Source organism: Ranitomeya variabilis, chromosome 4 (assembly GCF_051348905.1).
Source record: "Ranitomeya variabilis isolate aRanVar5 chromosome 4, aRanVar5.hap1, whole genome shotgun sequence".
NCBI lineage: Eukaryota > Metazoa > Chordata > Amphibia > Anura > Dendrobatidae > Ranitomeya > Ranitomeya variabilis.
The window spans coordinates 387,615,848-387,637,803 of NC_135235.1; the positions used below are offsets into that span (position 1 = coordinate 387,615,848).

At 45.2% G+C, this 21,956-nt stretch overlaps 1 protein-coding gene across 5 annotated transcripts in view; it reads left to right on the forward strand.

The window, feature by feature from the left end:
* The first annotated feature begins 424 nt into the window (after positions 1-424).
* Positions 425-21,956, forward strand: part of LOC143764857 (uncharacterized) — a 70,502-nt gene continuing 48,970 nt past the window's right edge. The window contains exons 1-5 of one of the 5 annotated variants that reach the window (XM_077250895.1): positions 815-884; positions 6,267-6,329; positions 16,163-16,220; positions 16,323-16,433; positions 17,787-17,872. In XM_077250895.1, the coding sequence (XP_077107010.1) occupies positions 16,190-16,220; positions 16,323-16,433; positions 17,787-17,872 (228 nt within the window). In that variant the 5' untranslated portion in view covers positions 815-884; positions 6,267-6,329; positions 16,163-16,189. Of the gene's footprint in view, positions 885-6,266; positions 6,330-14,730; positions 14,820-14,898; positions 15,461-16,162; positions 16,221-16,322; positions 16,434-17,786; positions 17,873-21,956 lie in introns of those variants that run through there. The other 4 variants (XM_077250896.1, XM_077250894.1, XM_077250899.1 and 1 more) reach the window with 4 other exon arrangements.

Here is a 21,956-nt window from a genome sequence, read left to right on the forward strand (position 1 = left end):
ACAGGTTTGTTCTTACAACAGGATGAGGGATACTAAGCCCCCTGCCCCTATTCAGCACTATTGCTTCTCAAAAGCTACACAGCAATCATTACACCTCCCCCTCCACCAAGTACAATATGGCAGGAGGAAATCTCAGTCACTGGGATCCGTTGAAGCGTTCCAGAGTTATTCCCTCATAAAAGGTCACTGGTCAGAATTGTAAAAATTGGCCTGGTCAGGGAGGTGAAAACAGGCGAAAAGATACAGTGATGAGTATGTGAATACAGGCTGGGATGAGGGGACAGAACAGTCAGTGCGCATGTACTGGTAGTCCTCTGTAATGGTGCAGCACAGTTCACGTCCCCATCCGACGACCACCTGAAAATCCCACCCCGGTCCCCCAACCACAGGACGGCGGCAGCCCGGGCTCAGCGAGACATGAAACTAGTGCATCATGGGAGCTGAAGTCGCTAAGGCTGTGTGAGTGAGACACCATAAGTATTCAAGGGTTATGAACTACATCCCCCACAATGCACTGGTCACAACAAATATTCAGCCATTGCCAAGCCAACTACAGAGATGGAAAGCGACAAGCTGGCCGCACAGCGCGGAAGTGGAGCCTGTGGGGGATCTAGGGGGTTGTGGCTACGTCAGAACATCGCGCCACTCAGCAGCGCCTCAGTCCTCTCAGTGTCTCCCCCTCCACCCAAGTGTCATCTCCAGCAGCCACCGCAGTGTACCACAATGCTTCCTGCTATCGGGCCTGCGTTAGAGGATAGGCCCCGCCCCTTCCCGTGACAGCAGCCACTCACATGGGCATGACGTCAGCAGAGGTGAGTTACCCTGTGCCGGATGTGGCAGTGACGGTGAGGGGTGAAAAGGCAGAAGTGACTGGCAGCCAGCAGGTGGGTGCGTTTCCGGCAACCATGGAACTGGTCTTTGTTGGCACGGCGGCGTCCCTTATGTGCAGGCTGGCACGGCGGCGTCCCTTACCTGCAGGCAGAGCAGTATGGCACGGCGGCGTCCCTTACCTGCAGGCTTAGCAGTATGGCACGGCGGCGTCCCTTACCTGCAGGCGGAGCAGTATGGCACGGCGGCGTCCCTTACCTGCAGGCTTAGCAGTATGGCACGGCGGCGTCCCTTATGTGCAGTATGGCACGGCGGCGTCCCTTACCTGCAGGCGGAGCAGTATGGCACGGCGGCGTCCCTTACCTGCAGGCGGAGCAGTATGGCACAGCGGCGTCCCTTACCTGCAGGCGAAGCAGTCTGGCACGGCGGCGTCCCTTACCTGCAGGCGGAGCAGTATGGCACGGCGGCGTCCCTTACCTGCAGGCGGAGCAGTCTGGCACGGCGGCGTCCCTTACCTGCAGGCGGAGCAGTCTGGCACGGCGGCGTCCCTTACCTGCAGGCTTAGCAGTATGGCACGGCGGCGTCCCTTACCTGCAGGCGGAGCAGTATGGCACGGCGGCGTCCCTTACCTGCAGGCGGAGCAGTATGGCACGGCGGCGTCCCTTACCTGCAGGTGGAGCAGTCTGGCACGGCGGCGTCCCTTACCTGCAGGCTTAGCAGTATGGCACGGCGGCGTCCCTTACCTGCAGGCGGAGCAGTATGGCACGGCGGCGTCCCTTACCTGCAGGCGGAGCAGTATGGCACGGCGGCGTCCCTTACCTGCAGGCGGAGCAGTATGGCACGGCGGCGTCCCTTACCTGCAGGCTTAGCAGTATGGCACGGCGGCGTCCCTTATCTGCAGGCGGAGCAGTATGGCACGGCGGCGTCCCTTACCTGCAGGCGGAGCAGTATGGCACGGCGGCGTCCCTTACCTGCAGGCGGAGCAGTATGGCACGGCGGCGTCCCTTACCTGCAGGCTTAGCAGTATGGCACGGCGGCGTCCCTTACCTGCAGGCGGAGCAGTATGGCACGGCGGCGTCCCTTACCTGCAGGCGGAGCAGTATGGCACGGCGGCGTCCCTTACCTGCAGGCGGAGCAGTATGGCACGGCGGCGTCCCTTACCTGCAGGCTTAGCAGTATGGCACGGCGGCGTCCCTTACCTGCAGGCGGAGCAGTATGGCACGGCGGCGTCCCTTACCTGCAGGCGGAGCAGTATGGCACGGCGGCGTCCCTTACCTGCAGGCGGAGCAGTCTGGCACGGCGGCGTCCCTTACCTGCAGGCTTAGCAGTATGGCACGGCGGCGTCCCTTACCTGCAGGCGGAGCAGTATGGCACGGCGGCGTCCCTTACCTGCAGGCGGAGCAGTATGGCACGGCGGCGTCCCTTACCTGCAGGCTTAGCAGTATGGCACGGCGGCGTCTCTTACCTGCAGGCGGAGCAGTATGACACGGCGGCGTCCCTTACCTGCAGGCTTAGCAGTCTGGCACGGCGGCGTCCCTTACCTGCAGGCGGAGCAGTCTGGCACGGCGGCGTCCCTTACCTGCAGGCGGAGCAGTCTGGCACGGCGGCGTCCCTTACCTGCAGGCGGAGCAGTCTGGCACGGCGGCGTCCCTTACCTGCAGGCGGAGCAGTATGGCACGGCGGCGTCCCTTACCTGCAGGCGGAGCAGTATGGCACGGCGGCGTCCCTTACCTGCAGGCGGAGCAGTCTGGCACGGCGGCGTCCCTTACCTGCAGGCTTAGCAGTATGGCACGGCGGCGTCCCTTACCTGCAGGCGGAGCAGTCTGGCACGGCGGCGTCCCTTACCTTAATCTTCCTCCTTTCCCTTTACTGTCCATGTCCCATATTAGCCATTATTATGTCACTGAATATCATGTACTTTGTCCATGACAGTCACCGGTTTTGTGACAGATATTTGACCCAATGTTGCAGGGGGAACATTTGTGGTTAGTAAAGGGAACCTGTCACCAGGTTTGGTCGATACAAGATACGGCCACTGCCTTTCAGGGCTGATATACAGCATTCTATAATGCTACACATGTATCTCCCCCCGATCCGACCTGAAAGATAAGTTTTATTCTACTCACCTGGGGGGCGGTCCGGTCCGATGGGTGTCACAGGTCCGGCTCCTCCCATCTTCTTGTGATGCCACCCTCCTGCTTCTTCATCGCTCCCCAGCAACACGCTCCTGCGCAGGCGTGCTTATGTGCTGCCTTGTTGAGGGCAGAGTAAAGTACGGCAGTGCGCAGGCGCTGGGCCTCTCTGACCTTCCCCTGCTCACTGCAGTACTTTGCTCTGCCCTCAACAAGGCAGCACATAAGTACGCCTGCGCAGGAGCGCGATGTCGGGGAGACATGAAGCAAGTAGGAGGGCGGCAATCATAAGAAGATGGGAGATACCGGACCTGCGACACCCATCTGACCGGAGCCCCGGGGAGGACGAGTGCCGACATGGCGGCAATGGCGCAGGAGGGAATTATATGTTTTGTTTTATGGGAGCCCAACATTTTGATCAAGAAGGAGTTGTCCTGGTAGTGGACAACCCCTTTATGCTCAAAGGTATGTGCAGAAGGCATCTTTTCTGGGTCTGCCGCAAAAACACCCAGGAAACACTCAGAATGAATATTTCTTTGTAAAAACATATCGCTGTTCATATGTCAGGCTTTTGAGTGTCTTTTAACCCCTTAGTGACGGGGCCAAATTTTTGAAATCTGACCTGTGTCACTTCATGTGGTAATAACTCTGGAACGCTTCAACAAATCCCAGTGATTCTGAGATTTTTTTCGTGACACATTCTACTTTATGATAATAGTAAATTTAGGTTGATTATGTTTTCTGTTTATTTCTAAAAAAAAAAAAAAAAATTTAAAAATCAGAAATTGCGAATCTTTAAAAAAAAAAAAATTAGCAATTTTCAAACTTTGAGTAATTATCCATTCAATTCAGATAGTCATACCATACAAAAGATTAATAAATAACATTTCCCACATGTCTGCTGTATATCAGCACCATTTGTAAAATGTTATTTTATTTTGTTAGCATTTTAGGCGGTTTAATAATGTAGCAGTCATTTGTCTTTTTTTTTTTTTTTTTTCAAAGAAATTAGCAAAATTTTTTTTTTTAGGGACCTATCCAGGTTTGAAGTGCCTTTAGGGGTCCTATATTTTGGAAAAACCCCAAAAGTGATACCATTTTAAAAACAACACCCCCTGACAACCCTACTGAAAACTGCTGTCAGTTTATTAACCCTTCAGGTGCTTTTCAGGAAATTATGCAAAGTGACATGACGGGAATGAAAAAAAAATATATATTTACCACCTAAATGCCCCTAACTACTGAACAGGTTACAACAACCGGCAGACTCTTATTTTGTCGTGAATTGCCATGGCAAACATGAGGACTACACAATCATGATCTTACGGCATCAATTGGGATAAAGAGGAAGCTTTAGGGTCTTAGTGATCAAAATAAAAAAAATAGTAAGTGAAAGCCCCCTTTGTCACCGCCTTAGGCTGGGTTCACATTAGCATATGTGTGCGCAGCGTATAGATCTGCATTCGTCTTGCGTACATATATTTAACATTGTGTACGCAGGGGCATGTAGTTGCGTCATTTTGCGGTGTGCGGCGAACGAACATGTTGCATTTTTTGTTGCGTCAAATATGCACAGGCATACGGATGAGTGCGCCAAAACAACGCATTACTGTCTATGGGAACTCAACGGTTCTCAAGGACATGCGTTGGCATGCGCTTGCGCATGATACTCTGCGCACAGATACGCTAATGTGTCTGTGTGTATGTATGTATATACATGTATGTATGTATGTGTATGTGTATATATATATATATATATATATATATATATATATATATATATATATATATATATATATATATATATATATATATATATATATATCTCTCAAATTGGAACAGCATCAAAAAACTACCTTGAAAGAATGTGCAGAGCTTCCCCAACCACTGTTCAAATGGTTCTTAAATATAAAAATAAAAAAAAGGAAAACAGCACAACAAAATGAAAAAAAGTGGACTTTATTGCCCAAACAGCGTGGCTGTACTTTTCACACTTTTTTGTGTTTTTTGTAGCTCTGGAGGTAGCCAACGACATCCATTGAATCATGATATGATTACTATGTCTGTGTGATAGTTATGAGGGGTTAAAAAATCCTATAAATTTACAAAAACAAATTATCAATTGGTTTGTGCATTTGTTGATGTACCAAAAATGGATTTAGATGATGCGTATATGAGCGGTGGTCTTTTCGGTGTTGCCTGTAATGGACCTGAATGACATGGGGGCTTAATGGCCTCTTGTGTCTTTTGGGTTCTTACATTGGTATGGGAGGTCCTACTTTAATGAGTGGCCTTCCCGTGCCTTGTAACACTTTGTTGGGCTTATGTCCTGACCCTGTATCTTCATTGTGCATGTGTCGTAGGTCCTTTTAAAACACTATAAATAAAAATTCCCCGTACTATTTATGCCCTCCACAAATCTGTGTATGTATGGCTGTATGACTTGGGTAGGAGGTGCGAGCGTCTGAGGCTTTTTACAATGATCGTACTTCACTGGAGGAACATAATTAAAGATGGCACTTTGTGCTTTGTAAATGTTCTGCGCAACTGCAGACATATGCAAGGTGTGTCCTGGACATTATTGTCACGGACATGCGCCGTAATAGTTGTAATATACTGGTATACCATAACCAAGATGGCAACTTGTACTCGGAAAGGGCTCTGCGCAGTTGCAGATGTAAGCGCTGGGAGTCCTGGGCATGATCGTCACGGACATGCGCAGTTGATACCCAAGAACGCCGAGGACATGGCGCTTACAAGAAATACATCTGTGAGTTTGATCTAATTATGTTTCGTGGAAGGGGACACCTGGTTAGGTTAACGGAATTAACCTGATTAAGTATTTAGTGTATCTTTGTTTTTTAGATGGTGTCTATAATGATATATGTATTTAAACAAAAAATGTAAAAGGATTTTCAGATATTGCACTTATGCACTTTATATAGCACTGGTCACTGATGCACTGTTGAATATTATTTTATATTTCTTTTAATGATTCTATTAATGAGATATGTATGTCTTTTGTATAAAACCTTAACACTCATATGTATTCACTGCTTGAGAAAGGATATCACATCCGAAACGTAGCCACGCTGTTTGGGCAATAAAGTCCACTTTTTTTTCATTTTGTTGTGAAAAAAAAAATATATATATATATAAGTTTGGACACACCTCATTTAAAGATTTTTCTCTATTTTCATGACTATGAAAATTCACACTGAGGGCATCAAAACTATGAATTAACACATGTGGAATTATATACCTAACATAAAAGTGTGAAGCGGTTGAAAATGTCTTATATTCTAGGTTCTTCAAAGTAGCTACCTCTTGCTTTGATGACTGAGGTCTCGGACTCCGCTCACCCCCCAGGTATACATAAGTTATATTGTTGTGCTATCTTGCCTTTGGTGCATGGTTACATGCTGTTCGGCCTTTATATAGGCCTGTGCACTTGGGCACTTTAAACAATTGTGTTTAATATCTATTTATACATTATGCACTTTTTTGCACAGCGCTATCGAGCCCTTTTTTTATCTTTTATTATTATTTCTTACACTTATATATATATATATATATTTTTTTTAATATATATATATATATATATATATATATATATATATATATATATATATATATATATATATATATATATATATACAAATTTTATGGAATTATTGCACGTTTTATGTTAAATATCTTTTTAGCACTACATGATATACACCACTAAAGAGGATAAATATGGTATTCTTCATTAATTGGGGGCTATTTTACTGAGTATGAGTATCATCTTATGTAATCCTGACCTTGCGGTATTTTTATTTTTTTAACACATTCATGTAATTGTTGCCAATTTTTTTAAATAAAGGCCTATTTTTAATTATTCCTATGCTTATAGACTATCTGGTGATTTCTTGTTCCATGGTGGTTTGGTAGTTGTCTCTTTGCTACAGTGGGTTCCACTGTTGTTCTTCACGGCGTACCCTAACTATTGGTTTATTTCATTCTATTTTCTATATGTAGTTAATGGTGTGATTTTTGTGGATAATCTTGGGTATACTGTGTATAATCTATTTGCTCACTCTTGGCATTCTCTTAATGAGCTTCAAGAGGTAGTCACCGGGAATGGTCTTCCAACAATCTTGAAGGAGTTCCCAGAGATTCTTATCACTTGTTGGCCCTTTTGCCTTCACTCTGCGGTCCAGCTCACCCCAAACCATCTCGATTGGGTTCAGGTCTGGTGACTTGTGGAGGCCAGGTAATCTGGCGTAGCACCCCATCACTCTCATTCTTGGTCAAATAGCCCTTACACAGCCTGGAGGTGTGTTTGGGGTCATTGTTCTGTTGAAAAATAAATGATGGTCCAACTAAATGCAAACCGGATGGAATAGCATGGCACTGCAAGATGCTGTGGTAGCCATGCTGGTTCAGTATGCCTTCAATTTTGAATAAATCCCCAACAGTGTCACCAGCAAAGCACCCCCACACCATCACAGCTCCTCCTCCATGCTTCACAGTGGGAACAAGGCAGTGGGAGTCCATCCGTTCACCTTTTCTGCGTCGCACAAAGACACGGTGGTTGGAACCAAAGATCTCAAATTTGGACTCATCAGACCAAAGCACAGATTTCCACTGGTCTAATGTCCATTCCTTGTGTTCTTTAGCCCAAACAAGTCTCTTCTACTTGTTGCCTGTCCTTAGCAGTGTTTTTCTAGCAGCTATTTTACCATGAAGGCCTGCTGCACAAAGTCTCCTCTTAATTTGTTAACAGCTGCTGTTAACCTGCGATTTCTGAGGTTGGGGACTTGGATAAACTTATTATTATTATTATTATTATTATTATTATTATTATTTATATAGCACCATTAATTCCATGGTGCTGTACATGAGAAAGGGGTTACATACAGGGTTATAAATATCGTTTACAGTAAACAAGTTTACAGTGACAGACTGGTACAGAGGGGAGAGGACCCTGTCCTTGCGGACTTACATTCTATGGGATAGTGGGGAAGAGACACAAGGTCGGAGGTGCAGCAGCTCTGGCGGTGGTGAGGCGGCTGCTCTGGCGATGGCGAGGCGGCAGAATAGTTATTGCAGGCTGTAGGCTTTCTTGAAGAGATGGGTTTTCATGTTCCGTCTGAAGGATCCGAGTGTGGTGGATAGTCGGACGTGTTGAGGCATGGAATTCCAGAGGATGGGGGATATTCGGGAAAAATCTTGGAGGCGGTTGTGTGAGGTCCAAATAAGTGTAGTGTAGAGTAGGAGGTCTTGGGAGGATCAGAGATTACGTGAGGGAAGGTATTGGGAGATTAGTTCAGAGATATAGGGAGGGGACAGGTTGTGGATGGCTTTGTAGATCAGTGTTAGTAGTTTGAACTGGATTCGTTGGGGAATTGGGAGCCAGTGGAGGGATTTGCAAAGGGGAGTAGCGAGGAGAGAGGTGGATTAGCCGGGCAGCAGAGTTGAGGACAGACTTGAGTGGTGCAAGAGAGTTAGCGGGGAGGCCACAGAGGAGGGTGTTACAGTAGTCGAGGCGGGAGATAAGGGCATGCACAAGAGTCTTAGTAGATTGTGGGGCAAGTAAGGGACGGATTCTGGCAATATTTTTGAGTTGGAGGCGACAGGAGGTGGCAAGAGTTTGAACATGCGGTTTGAAGGACAAGGCAGAGTCGGGAGTTACCCCGAGGCAGCGGATTTCAGGTGCGGGAGAGAACGTGATGCCATTTACCATAATAGATAGATCAGGTAGGGGGGATACGTGAGATGGGGGAAAGATGATGAGTTCGGTTTTGTCTACATTGAGTTTTAGGAAGCGAGAGGTGAAGGAGGACATGGCTGACAGAAACTCCGGGATTCTGGACAGAAGAGAGGCGACATCTGAGCCAGAGAGGTAGATCTGAGTGTCGTCCGCATACAGGTGGTACTGGAAGCCATGGGACTTTGAGTTGCCCTAGGCCAAGGGTATAGATGGAAAAAAGTAGGGGCCCTAGGACAGAGCCTTGAGGGACTCCAACAGAGAGAGGGCGGGATGAGTAGGTAGTGTGGGAGTGGGAAACGCTAAATGTGCGGTCGGAAAGGTATGAGGCAGTCCACGACAGGGCAAGGTCTTTGATGCCAAGGGAAGAAAGAATCTGTAGCAGTAGGCAGTGATCGACTGTGTCAAAAGCAGAGGACCGGTCAAGAAGGAGGAGGATGGAGAACTGTCTGTTAGCTTTGGCTGTGAGTAAGTCATTAGTAATTTTTGTCAGGGCAGTTTCGGTGGAGTGGTTGGGGTGGAAGCCAGATTGGAGGTTGTCAAGGAGAGAGTTAGATGAGAGGTGGGAGGAAATTTGAGCATGGACATGCTGCTCAAGGAGTTTTGAAGCAAACTGGAGCAATGATATGGGGCGGTAGCTGGGCATAGCAGTTGGGTCAAGGTTAGTTTTTTTGAGGATGGGTGTGATGGTGGCATGTTTGAAGGCAGAGGGGAAGGTGCCAAAAGATAGCGATAAGTTGAAGAGATGGGTTATCCTCAGAAGCAGAGGTAACTCTTGGTCTTCCTTTCCTGGGGCGGTCTTCATGTGAGCCAGTTTCTTTGTAGCGCTTGATGATTTTTGCAACTGCACTTGGAGACACTTTCAAAGTTTTCCCAATTTTTCGGACTGACCTACCTTCATTTCTTAAAGTAATGATGGCCACTCATTTTTCTTTACTTAGCTGCTTTTTTTCTTGCCATAATACAAATTCTAACAGTCTATTCAGCAGGACTATCAGCTGTGTATCCACCAGACTTCTGCACAACACAACTGATGGTCCCAACCCCATTTATAAGGCAAGAAATCCCACTTATTAAACCTGACAGGGCACACCTGTGAAGTGAAAACCATTTCTGGAAGCTCATCAAGAGAATGCCAAGTGTGCAAAGCAGTCATCAAAGCAAAAGGTGGCTACTTTGAAGAACCTAGAATATAAGACCTATTTTCAGTTGTTTCACACTTTTTTGTTAAGTATATAATTCCACATGTTACCGTAATTCATAATTTTGATGCCTTCAGTGTGAATTTACAATATTCATACAGAAAAATCTTTATATGAGGTGTGTCCAAACTTTTGGTCTGTACTGTGTGTGTGTATGTGTGTGTGTATATATATATATATATATATATATATATATATATATATATATATATATATATATATATATATATATATATATATATATATATATATATATATATATATATATATATATATATATTACATTACATATATACAGTCATGGCCAAAAGTATTCACACCCCTGCAATTCTGTCAGATAATACTCAGTTTCTTCCTGAAACTGATTCCAAACGCAAATTCTTTGGTATTATTATCTTCATTTAATTTGTCTTAAATGAAAAACCACAAAAGAGAATGAAGCAAAAAGCAAAACATTGATCATTTCACACACAACTCCAAAAATGGGCCAGACAAAAGTATTGGCACCCTCAGCCTAATACTTGGTTGCACAACCTTTAGCCAAAATAACTGTGACCAACAGCTTCTGGTAACCATCAATGAGTTTCTTACAATGCTCTGCTGGAATTTTAGACCATTCTTCTTTGGCAAATTGCTCCAGGTCCCTGATATTTGAAGGGTGCCTTCTCCAAACTGCCATTTTTAGATCTCTCCACAGGTGTTCTATGGGATTCAGGTCTGGACTCATTGCTGGCCACCTTAGAAGTCTCCAGTGCTTTCTCTCAAACCATTTTCTAGTGCTTTTTGAAGTTTGTTTTGGGTCATTGTCCTGCTGGAAGACCCATTACCTCTGAAGGAGACGCAGCTTTCTTACACTGGGCCCTACATTATGCTGCAAAATTTGTTGGTAGTCTTCAGACTTCATAATGCCATGCACACGGTCAAGCAGTCCAGAGGCAGCAAAGCAACCCCAAAACATCAGGGAACCTCCGCCATGTTTGACTGTAGGGACCGTGTTCTTTTCTTTGAATGCCTCTTTTTTTTCTCCTGTAAACTCTATGTTGATGCCTTTGCCCAAAAAGCTCTGCTTTTGTCTCTTCTGACCAGAGAACATTCTTCCAAAACGTTTTAGGCTTTTTCAGTTAAGTTTTGGCAAACACCAGCCTGGCTTTTTTATGTCTCGGGGTAAGAAGTGGGGTCTTCCTGGGTCTCCTACCATACAGTCCCTTTTCATTCAGACACCGACGGATAATACGGGTTGACACTGTTGTGCCCTCGGACTGCAGGGCAGCTTGAACTTGTTTGGATGTTAGGCGAGGTTCTTTATCCAACATCCGCTCAATCTTGCGTTGAAATCTCTAGTCAATTTTTCTTTTCCGTCCACATCTAGCGAGGTTAGCCACAGTACCATGGGCTTTAAACTTCTTGATGACACTGCGCACGGTAGACACAGGAACATTCAGGTCTTTGGAGATGGACTTGTAGCCTTGAGATTGCTCATGCTTCCTCACAATTTGGTTTCTCAAGTCAAGTCAATGCAAACTGGAGTAGCGAGCGCTTGTGCTCAACACTAATGACGACATATTCAATATGACGACCTAATGTTAACAAATTGTGTCGTACCTGTGGGTTCAACATTCTCACTATACCCCTGGATAAAATTCCTTGAGGAGTTTAGTTTTCAAAATGGTGTCACTTGTGGGGAGGTTTCCACTATTTAGGCACACAGGGGCTCTCCGAACGCAACATGGCGTCCGCTAATTATTGCAGCAAATTTTATGTTCAAGAATTCAAATGGCGCTCCTTCCCTTCCGAGCCTTGCCGTGCGCCCAAACAGTAGATTTCCTCCACAAATAAGGTATTCATGTATTCAGGAGAAATTGCACAACAAATTTTGGGGTACATTTTCTCCTGATACCCTTGTGAAAATAAAGTTTTGTTCTAAAGTAAATTTTTTGTGAAAAAAATTAAACGTTTTTTCCTTCCACATTGCTTTGGTTCCTGTGGAGCATCTGAAGGGTTAAACTTTTTGAATGTGGTTTTGAGTACCCTGAGGGGTGCAGTTTTTAGAATGGTGTCACTTATGGGTATTTGCTGTCCTATAGACCCCTCAAACTCACATCAAATGTGTGGTTGTCCCTAAAAAATGGTTTTGTAAATTTTGTTGGAAAAATGAGAGATCACTGGTCAACTTTTAACCCTTATAATGTTCTAATAAAAAAAAAAGTTTCCAAAATTGTTTGGATGTAAAGAAGACATGTGGGAAATGTTATTTATTAACTATATTGTGACATTACTCTCTTGATTTGATTGCATAAGAAATAAAAGTTTGAAAATTGTGATGATTTCGCTAAATCTCCATTCCCCCCCCCCCCCCCCGCAAATACCGTATTTTTCGCTTTATAAGACGCACCCCAAATTTGGTGAAGAAAAAGAAAAAAAAATTATATTAAATGGGGGTCTGTCTTATAATGCCAGTGTCCATCTTACAAACCATATATATGCTCCTCATCCTGGTATCTTTATAACCTCCATCCTTGTGCTTGCACATTGCCCCCCTGTGGTGCTGGCACACTGCCCAAAAAAAACACAACATGAAGAGCAAACTCACCAAAACTTGTCAGATGACAAATGCACTCGCAGGCCCCTGATAATAAATGCTAAATAAAGCAGCACAGGTGCAAGCTACTGATGAGCAACCACCCACCCGACCAAACATTAGAGGGGCTGGCTGCCTAGTAGAAAAAATGCACACAGGTAAGGCTTGCATAAGACACTATTCACACAGATAAATGTGATGCACAGTGTCTGGACAACCTATTGATCACGCCCATAGTATTAGCAGGCGGGCTGTCCAGCACTATATCTATACATGCAACACACTAATAACAACATAAAGGGGCCCTGCTGCACCCTGCAAAAAGATGATAAAAAGTGCAAAAAATATGAAAAATTAAATAATGTATATAATATATTGGATATGGTCCCCTTGTCACTATAAGCCCCCTGCTGGCACGCACATGGCCACCCCAGTCACTGCATGCCCCCTGCAGGCACACACATGGCCCCCCCCCCAGTCACTACATGCCCCCCTGCAGGCACACACATGGCCCCCCCCCCAGTCACTACATGCCCCCCTGCTGGCACACACATGGCCCCCCCAATCACTACATGCTCCCCTGCAGGCACACACATGCCCCCCCCCAGTCACTACATGGGTAAGTTAAGTGTTTGCTACTTTATCATGTGCCTGCCAGCAGGGAGGCATGTAGTGACTGGGGGGGGGGGGGGGCGGTCATGTGTGTGCCTGCAGGGGGGCATGTTCATGATGGGAGGGGGGGAGATGCAGGCACATGTAATATGCACTGCTCCCCTGTCTCACAGAGGTGATGGACAGCAGGTGCAGTGAATATTACATGAGGCTAATGAGCGGGAGCACAGGACCTCCTGCTGTCTCGGCAGCCCGCAGCCAGCCCCCTGACACCACTCCAGAGCCGCCCCCCTCCTCTACAGCACAACACATCTCACAGATTCGGATTATAAGACGCACCCCCCACTTTCCCCAAAAATTTAGGGGAACAAAAGTGTCTTATAATCCGAAAAATACAGTAAATGCAAAGCATTTCTAATAAATGTTACCCCTATCATGAAGTACAATATGTCGCAAAAAAAATCTCAGAATCACCGGGATCCGTTGAAGCTTTTTAGAGTTATTACCACATAAAGTGACACTGGTCAGAATTGTAAAAAGTGGCCTGGTCATTAAGGTGAAAATTGGCTCTGTCACTAAGGGTTAAACAATCCCCTTTTGCATCATTAAAATAAAACAGTAAAAATACACATATTTGGTATCACTGCGTTCGTAAAAGTCTGCACAGCATAATGAAATAAAAATCAAAACTGCAGAATTAAGTTTTTGTGACTGCTGCAACAGTGCAATAAAATGCAGTAAGAGGCGATCAAAACATCGTATCAATCCCAAAATGGTCTCTGTAAAAATGTCAGCATAGGGCGTAAAATGAAGCCCTCACCCAGCCCCAGTTCCTGAAAAATGAGAATGTTTTTTGTCTCGGGAAAAGGCAACAAAAGCAAAAGGTTTTTTTTTTGTGTGTGTGTTTTGTTTTGATTTCCAAATTTCCAAATTTTGTTTCACATCTTAAATAAAAAAGAAGCTATACATGTTTGGTTTTTTGCGTACTCGTGCTTACCTGGAGATTCATATTGTCAGGTCAGTTTTACCATATAATGAACATGGTAAACAAAAACCCCACAAAACAATTGCCCTATGTGGTAAAATGAAAGATGTGATTCAACAGTACAACTTATTCCGCAAAGTATGAGCCCTCATACTGCTATGGTGACATAAAAATAAAGTTGTCTCTCAGAAAAAGAGGAGGAAAAAACAAAAGCGCAAAAATGTAAAATCGCCTGGTCCTTAACTCCTTTCTGCCATTCAACAGGATAGTACCTCCGATGGCAGGTCCCCTGCTTTGATGCAGGCTCCGGCGGTGAGCCCTCATCAAACACGGGACATGTCAGCTCTTTTGAATTGTGTTCTACTCGTACCTATTAACTAGTTAAATGCTGCTGTCAAACTCTGACAGCGGTATTTAACAAGCGCTTCCGGAGACAAAAATTAAAAAAACGCCAGAATTATGTTTTTTAGGTCGCCGCGACATTGCATTAAAATGCAATAACGGGCAATCAAAAGATCGTATCTGCACTGAAATGGTATCAGCTCGGCGCACAAAAAATAGGCCATCACCCAACACCAGATCATGAAAAATGGAGACACTGGGGGGATCAGAAAATTGCACTATTTTTTTTTTTTTATATCAAAGTTTGGATTTTTTTTTCACCACTTCGGGTCATGTGATTGGGTCCGTCTCTATGACGCTCTGGTGGATGGGAGCGACCGGGAGTTCAGTAAGTGTCCGCATGCGCCAATTAAAGTCGGCCTACCATCTGAGTCTTGCACATTTTACACTTGATTGGTCGCTTTTCCACATAAATAGATGCCCATCAGACACTTTCGACACTCCCCTTGGAAGAAGGCTTATACTGCCGAAACGTGCGTAGGGACAGGTTGGCGCCACAGCATACTCACGGTATTTACTGTATCCCTACACAATTCTTGGTGTTTTTTCACTTGCATTTTGCTACGCTTTTTTTCATCTTTTTTGTTTTTTCGAAATCACATGTATTTATCAATCTTATATTTTTGCAATAACTTTTGTGTGCGATCTGTTTACTTGTATTATATATCCTTTATCCTGTGGCGCCATCTTATGGCCTACTTTGGTTTTTTACGTATTGCTTTTTATTAATTTACTTTTTGTCATTAATAAAATTATACCTTTTTTATTATGAGTTTTTAGTACTTGTGTTCATTTTGATTTATATGCTTTTAGTGTTGTGGTGAACAACCATTTGTTGTCCTTTATTATCCATGGAGGTAGTTGATGATTTTCATTCACATGAAGCTTTATTTTAATCTTAGATAAAGCATAACCTAGACTTGTTTGGTGTCTATGAACTCGTAATGACCTGGAGAATCATAATGGCAGGTCAGTTTTAGCATTTTGTGAACCTAGCAAGAAAGCCAAACATAAAACAAGTGTGGGATTGCACTTTTTTTTTGCAATTTCACCGCACTTGGAATGTTTTTTCCCATTTTCCAGTACAGTATATGGTAAAACCAATGGTGTTGTTCAAAAGTACAACTTGTCCCGTAAAAAATAAGCCCTCATACGGCCATATTGCCAGAAAACTAAAAAAGTTATGGCTCTGGGAAGAAGGGAGTTAAAAACGCAAAACCGAAAAAAGCTGCGGGGGTGAAAGGGTTAAACAATAGGTCCTTTTTTTTTTTCTAATTTTTTTGAATAAATTCCCTTTAATGGACTAACACATGTACAATTTGGGGACTAGTGACTAAGCTCTCCCTGGGCTCTCGCCGTTACCTGCTAACGCATTACTGAAGTTTGTATTCCTCCTGATGAGGGAGAGCAGAGTGCTAAACGTGACAATTCATCCTAATTTACAAATGTGTTTCGAAGCATTCCTATTATGTGAATTACAAGACTTATTGCAACTCCACAATTCACATGTTGAATCTGACTATAAAATCCATGTTTAATTTTGGGAGTATTTTTTGATAGTTTTATGCATAAAGCACATTTTTTTCAATAATTACCTTTTAGGTGTATAATGTGTCTGATTGGTGTCTATATTGTTGTTTGTATCATTATGTCACTTTTTTTCTATTGAAGATTGGGTGTATTTAGAAGCCCATCAAGATGGAGAACAACACCTCTTTTACATCCCCAAGTAAGAGAAGGCTAGCATTGATTGTAAATAGATTTAATTTGGGAAAAATATGGATCTGAATATTACAAAAGAATTGTCTCAATATGTGTTTGTTTCCTACAGAAAGATGCAGTAAGAGAAATACTTCAAAGAGTCGAATTCTGGAGAAAAATCACAAAACCTCCCGATCATTTCGGAAACGTCAGATTGGCAGACCTAAGTTGTCGCCTAAAGGTAAAGCCATTCTGTATGCTAAGCCAGGCATTGTGGTATATTTTATATTGGTTAATTATAACGAAGGGCAGATAAACATTAAAATATGAGATAATGTACCATATTTTTTCGCACCAGACCATGAGACGCACATAGGTTTTAGAGGAGGAAATTAGAAAAAAATGTAAGCAAAAAATGTGGTCAATTCTGTACTCACTATCCCCCGTCCTGGTGCGCCGGGCCCCCTCAGCCCCGTCCTGGTGTCTGGTACGCCGGGCCCCCTCAGCCCCGTCCTGGTGTGTGGAGCGCCGGGCCCCCTCACCACCGTCCTGGTGTCTGGTGCTCCGGGCCCCGTCCTGGTGTGTGGTGCTCCGGGCCCCGTCCTGGTGTCTGGTGCTCCAGGCCCCCTCAGCACCGTCCAGGTGTCTGGTGCGCCGGGTCCCCTCAGCACCATCCAGGTGTCCGGTGCGCCGGGTCCCCTCAGCACCATCCAGGTGTCTGGTGTGCCGGGCCCCCTCAGCACCATCCTGGTGTCTGGTGTGCCGGGCCCCCTCTGCACCATCCTGGTGTCTGGTGTGCCGGGCCCCCTCATCAGAAAAATGTAAAAAAAAAAAAACCCATAAACCATTATACTTACCTTCCTGCGCTCCCTTGCAGCATCCTGTTCTGATTCCAGCTACTGATTTATGCTTGTAAGCAGCTCATGGCAGTCACATCATGCACTGCCTAGAAACCGAGGACATATGCCGGAATACTCACTGCTCCCCACGCCAGGACTGTGTGTTGGAGAGCAGCGAATATTCATTTCACTTTAATAGCACAGTGTTAGCCGCAGCCACCGGCTTCCTGCAAGTGCTAGGCGTTCACGTGTGCCACTACTAAAGGTAATGAATATTCTCTGCATTCCACGCCTATGGGAGTGGAGCACAGTGAATATTCTTTGCCTTAAGTAGTGAGCACTCGCAAATGCCCAGAAGCTATAGAAAGCCAACGTCTGCAGCTAACTCTGTGCTCGCTTGGAATAGAGTGAATATTCATTTCTCTTTAGCAGCGTACACAGGAGTTAGCCGCCAGCTCCTGCCTCCTGTGACCTGCTGCTCCGCCGCTGCTGCTCCCCCACCACTGCTCCCCCACCACAGCCAGATTAGGGACATCTGAACTATGAGACATCCCCCATTTTCCTCTACATTTTTGGAGGAAACAAGTGCGTGTTATAATAGTCCAAAAAATATGATAAATGTAGTGGATATAGAAACTCCATTTATATCATTTGTTATAACTTTTTGGTGCCAAAGTCTATTCTTAGATTATTTAATGTGATTTTAATTTGTTTCTCTGAGCTTTTTTTTAATCTGAAAATGTATGTGTTTCCAGATGAGACTAGGAAGAAAAGCACTCCAGAAAGATTCCCTAGTTCTCCTTTTTTCCAACAAGATCACAGCATTCCACAAGACAACCAGGTACATGTATTTCAGATACCTGTTACTAATTCGACATTGTCTAGTTTGTGAATAGAACAAATATATATAAATTACAAGAGCAAAAGGATTGCAGCACGCACCCGACCTTTGATGGTGTATATCTTTAATATACAATTAGGATTTTTTGCGCTTGTCTTGCGCTTCTATGGGTCCGTGAGTGGTAGTCCATCAGGCTCTTTCACCCTCACTTTAATAGGATTTGATGTCATCCTAATTGTGGATTTATATCTTACACATCATCAAGGATCGGGTGAGTTCTCCAATTCTTTTGTTGTGATGTATTAACAATTTTCTATGTGACTGCACCACCCTGAAGAGATCCTGAGAGGTTTAAAGAGGTGCAAATGAGGAGTTGGTCCTAACAAGCATGTGTAAGCTGGAATAATTGGTGCCTAATCTGCTTATATCAACATAGAACAAATATTATGACTTGTAGCTGGATATGTTAACCCCTTAACGACCGCCGATACGCCTTTTAACGGCGGCCGCTAAGGGTACTTAAACCACAGCGCCGTTAATTAACGGCGCTGTGGAAAAAGTGAATAGCGCCCCCCAGAGTCGGATTTTCTCTGGGGTCTCGGTTGCCGAGGGTTTTTACCGACCCCCGAGTTGCGATCGCCGGTAATTAACCGTTTACCGGCGGTCGCAACAAAAAAAAACAAAACGCGATTTGCCTTTTAATTTCTCTGTCCTCCGATGTGATCGCACATCGGAGGACAGAGAAATAGGGTCCCCGATGGCCCCCGATAGCCCCCCAATACTCACCTATCTCCCCCGGTGCTCCTCGTGGCTCCCGATGGGCGCCGCCATCTTTTTTCCGGGAAAAAATGGCGGGCGCACGCGCAGTACGCCCGGCACCCGGAAGATCTTTGGGGTCTCGGCTGCCGGGGGTAGCCGAGACCCCAAAGAACATGATCGGGGTCGGTTTGCACCGACCCCTGCTTTGCGATCGCCGGTAATTAACAGTTTACCGGCGACCGCAAAAAAAAAAAAAAAAGCGATCAGTTATTTCTCTGTCCTCTGATGTGATCGCACATCAGAGGACAGAGAAATAGGGGGATTCGGGGACCCTAACATACTCACCCGGTGTCCCTGGGTCCTCTTTTGTCTTCTCCTGCCAGCCGGCTTTTTCATCATGGCGGGCGCATGCGCAGTGCGCCCGCCATCTGCTGCCATCTGCCGGCTGGCAGGAGAAGACGAGTTGGGGCTAAAATTAGGGTTAGGGTTAGAGTTAGGGTTAGGATTAGAGTTAGGGTTGGGGCTAAATTTAGGGCTAGGGTTAGGGTTAGGCTACTTTCACACTAGCGTTTTTTGGCTTCCGTCGCAATGCGTCGTTGAAGAAAAAACGCATCCTGCAAAAGTGCTTGCAGGATTCGTTTTTTTCTCCATTGGCTTGCATTAGCGACGCATTGCGACGGATTGCCACATGTCGCATCCGTCGTGCGACGGATGCGTCGTGCTTTGGCGGACCGTCGGCACAAAAAAAACTACATGTAACTTTTTTGTGCGACGTGTCCGCCATTTCCGACCGCGCATGCGTGGCCGGAACTCCGCCCCCGCCTCTCACAATGGGGCAGCGGATGCGTTGAAAAAACAGCATCCGCTGCACCCGTTGTGCGGCGCTTACAACGCTAGCGTCGGTACGTCGGCCCGACACACTGCGATGGGCCGAGTACGACGCTAGTGTGAAAGTAGCCTTAGGCTTCTTTCACACTTGCGTCGGTACGGGGCGGTCGCAATGCGTCGGCCCGACGTACCGACGCACGTTGTGAAAATTGTGCACAACGTGGGCAGCGGATGCAGTTTTTCAACGCATCCGCTGCCCAGTCTATGTCCTGGGGAGGAGGGGGCAGAGTTACGGCCACGCATGCGCGGAAATGGCGGACGCGACGTACAAAAAAAAGGTTACATTGAACTTTTTTTGTGACGACGGGGGCTAAAGTTATGGTTAGGGTTGGGGCTAAAGTTAGGGTTGGAGCTAAAGTTAGGGTTGGGGCTAAAGTTAGGGTTGGGGCTAAAGTTAGGGTTGGGGCTAAAGTTAGGGTTGGGGCTAAAGTTAGGGTTGGGGCTAAAGTTAGGGTTGGGGCTAAAGTTAGGGTTGGGGCTAAAGTTAGGGTTGGGGCTAAAGTTAGGGTTGGGGCTAAAGTTAGGGTTAGAGTTGGGATTAGGGTTAGGGTTTGGATTAGGGTTGGGATTAGTGTTACGTTTGGGATTAGGGTTGGGATTAGGGTTAGGGGTGTGTTGGATTTAGGGTTTTGATTAGGGTTATGGTTAGGGTTAAGATTAGGGCTGTTTTGGGGTTAGGGTGGTGATTATCGTTAGGGTTGTGATTAGGATTATGGATCGGGTTGAGATTAGGGTTAGGGGTGTGTTGGAGTTAGGGTTGGAGTTATAATTTGGGGGTTTCCACTGTTTCGGTACATCAGGGGGTCTCCAAACACGACAGCCAATTTTGCGCTAAAAAAGTCAAATGGTACTCCCTCCCTTCTGAGCTCTGCCGTGCGCCCAAATAGTGGTTTACCCCCACATATGGGGCATCAGCGTACTCGGGATAAATTGGACAACAACTTTTGGGGTCCAATTTCTCCTGTTACCCTTGTGAAAATAAAAACTTGGGGGCTAAAAATCTTTTTTGTTGGAAAAAAAAATATTTTTTTATTTTCACTACTCTGCATTATAAACTTCTGGGAAGCACTTGAGCTTTCAAAGTTCTCACCACATATCTAGATAAGTTCCTTAGGGGGTCTAGTTTCCAAAATTTGGTCACTTGTGGGGGTTTCTACTGTTTAGGTACATCAGGGGCTCTGCAAACGCAACATAACACCCACAGACAATTCTATCAAAGTCTGAATTCCAAAATGGCGCTCCTTCTCTTCCGAGCTCTGCCGTGTGCCAAAACAGTGGTTTACCCCCACATATGGGGTACCAGAATACTCAGGACAAATTGGAGAACAAATATTGGCATCCAATTTCTCTTGTTACCTTTGTGAAAATAAAAATTTGGAGGCTAACAAAATCTTTTGTGGGAAAAAAAATATTTTTTATTTTCACTACTCTGCATTATAAACTTCTGTGAAGCACTTGGGCATTCAAAGTTCTCACCACATATCTAGATAAGTTCCTTGGGGGGTCTATTTTCCAAAATGGGGTCACTTGTTGGGGGATTCTACTGTTTAGGTACATTAGGGGTCTGCAAACGCAACATAACGCCCGCAGACAATTCTATCAAAGTCTGCATTCCAAAATGGCGCTCCTTCCCTTCCGAGCTCTGCCGTGCGCCCAAACAGTGGTTTACCCCCACATATGGGGTACCAGCATACTCAGGACAAATTGGACAACAACTTTTGGGGTCCAATTTCTCTTGTTACCCTTGTGAAAATAAAAACTTGGGGGCTAAAAAATCTTTATTGTTAAAAAATATATATTTTTTATTTTCACGACTCTGCATTATAAACTTGTGTGATGCACTTGGGCATTCAAAGTTCTCACTACACATCTAGATAAGTTCCATGGGGGGTCTAGTTTCCAAAATGGGGTCACTTTTGGGGGGTTTCTACTGTTTAGGCACATCAGGGGCTCTCCAAACGCGACATGGCGTCCGATCTCAATTCCAGTCAATTTTGCATTGAAAAGTCAAATGGCGCTCCTTTGCTTCCGAGCTCAGCCATGCGCCCAAACAGTGGTTTACCCCCACATATGGGGTGTCGGCGTACTCAAGACAAATTGTACAACAACTTCTGGGGTCCATTTTCTCCTGTTACCCTTGGTAAAATAAAAATTTGGAGGCAAAAAGATCATTTTTGTAGAAAAAATGCGATTTTTTTATTTTCACGGCTCTACGTTATAAACTTCTGTGAAGCACCTGGGGGTTTAAAGTGCTCACCACACATCTAGATAAGTTCCTTAAGGGGTCTAGTTTCCAAAATGGTGTCATTTGTGGGGGGTCTCCACTGTTTAGGCACATCAGCGGCTCTCCAAACGTGACATGGCGTCCGATCTCAATTCCAGCCAATTCTACATTGAAAAAGTAAAACGACACTCCTTCTCTTCCAAGCTCTGCGGT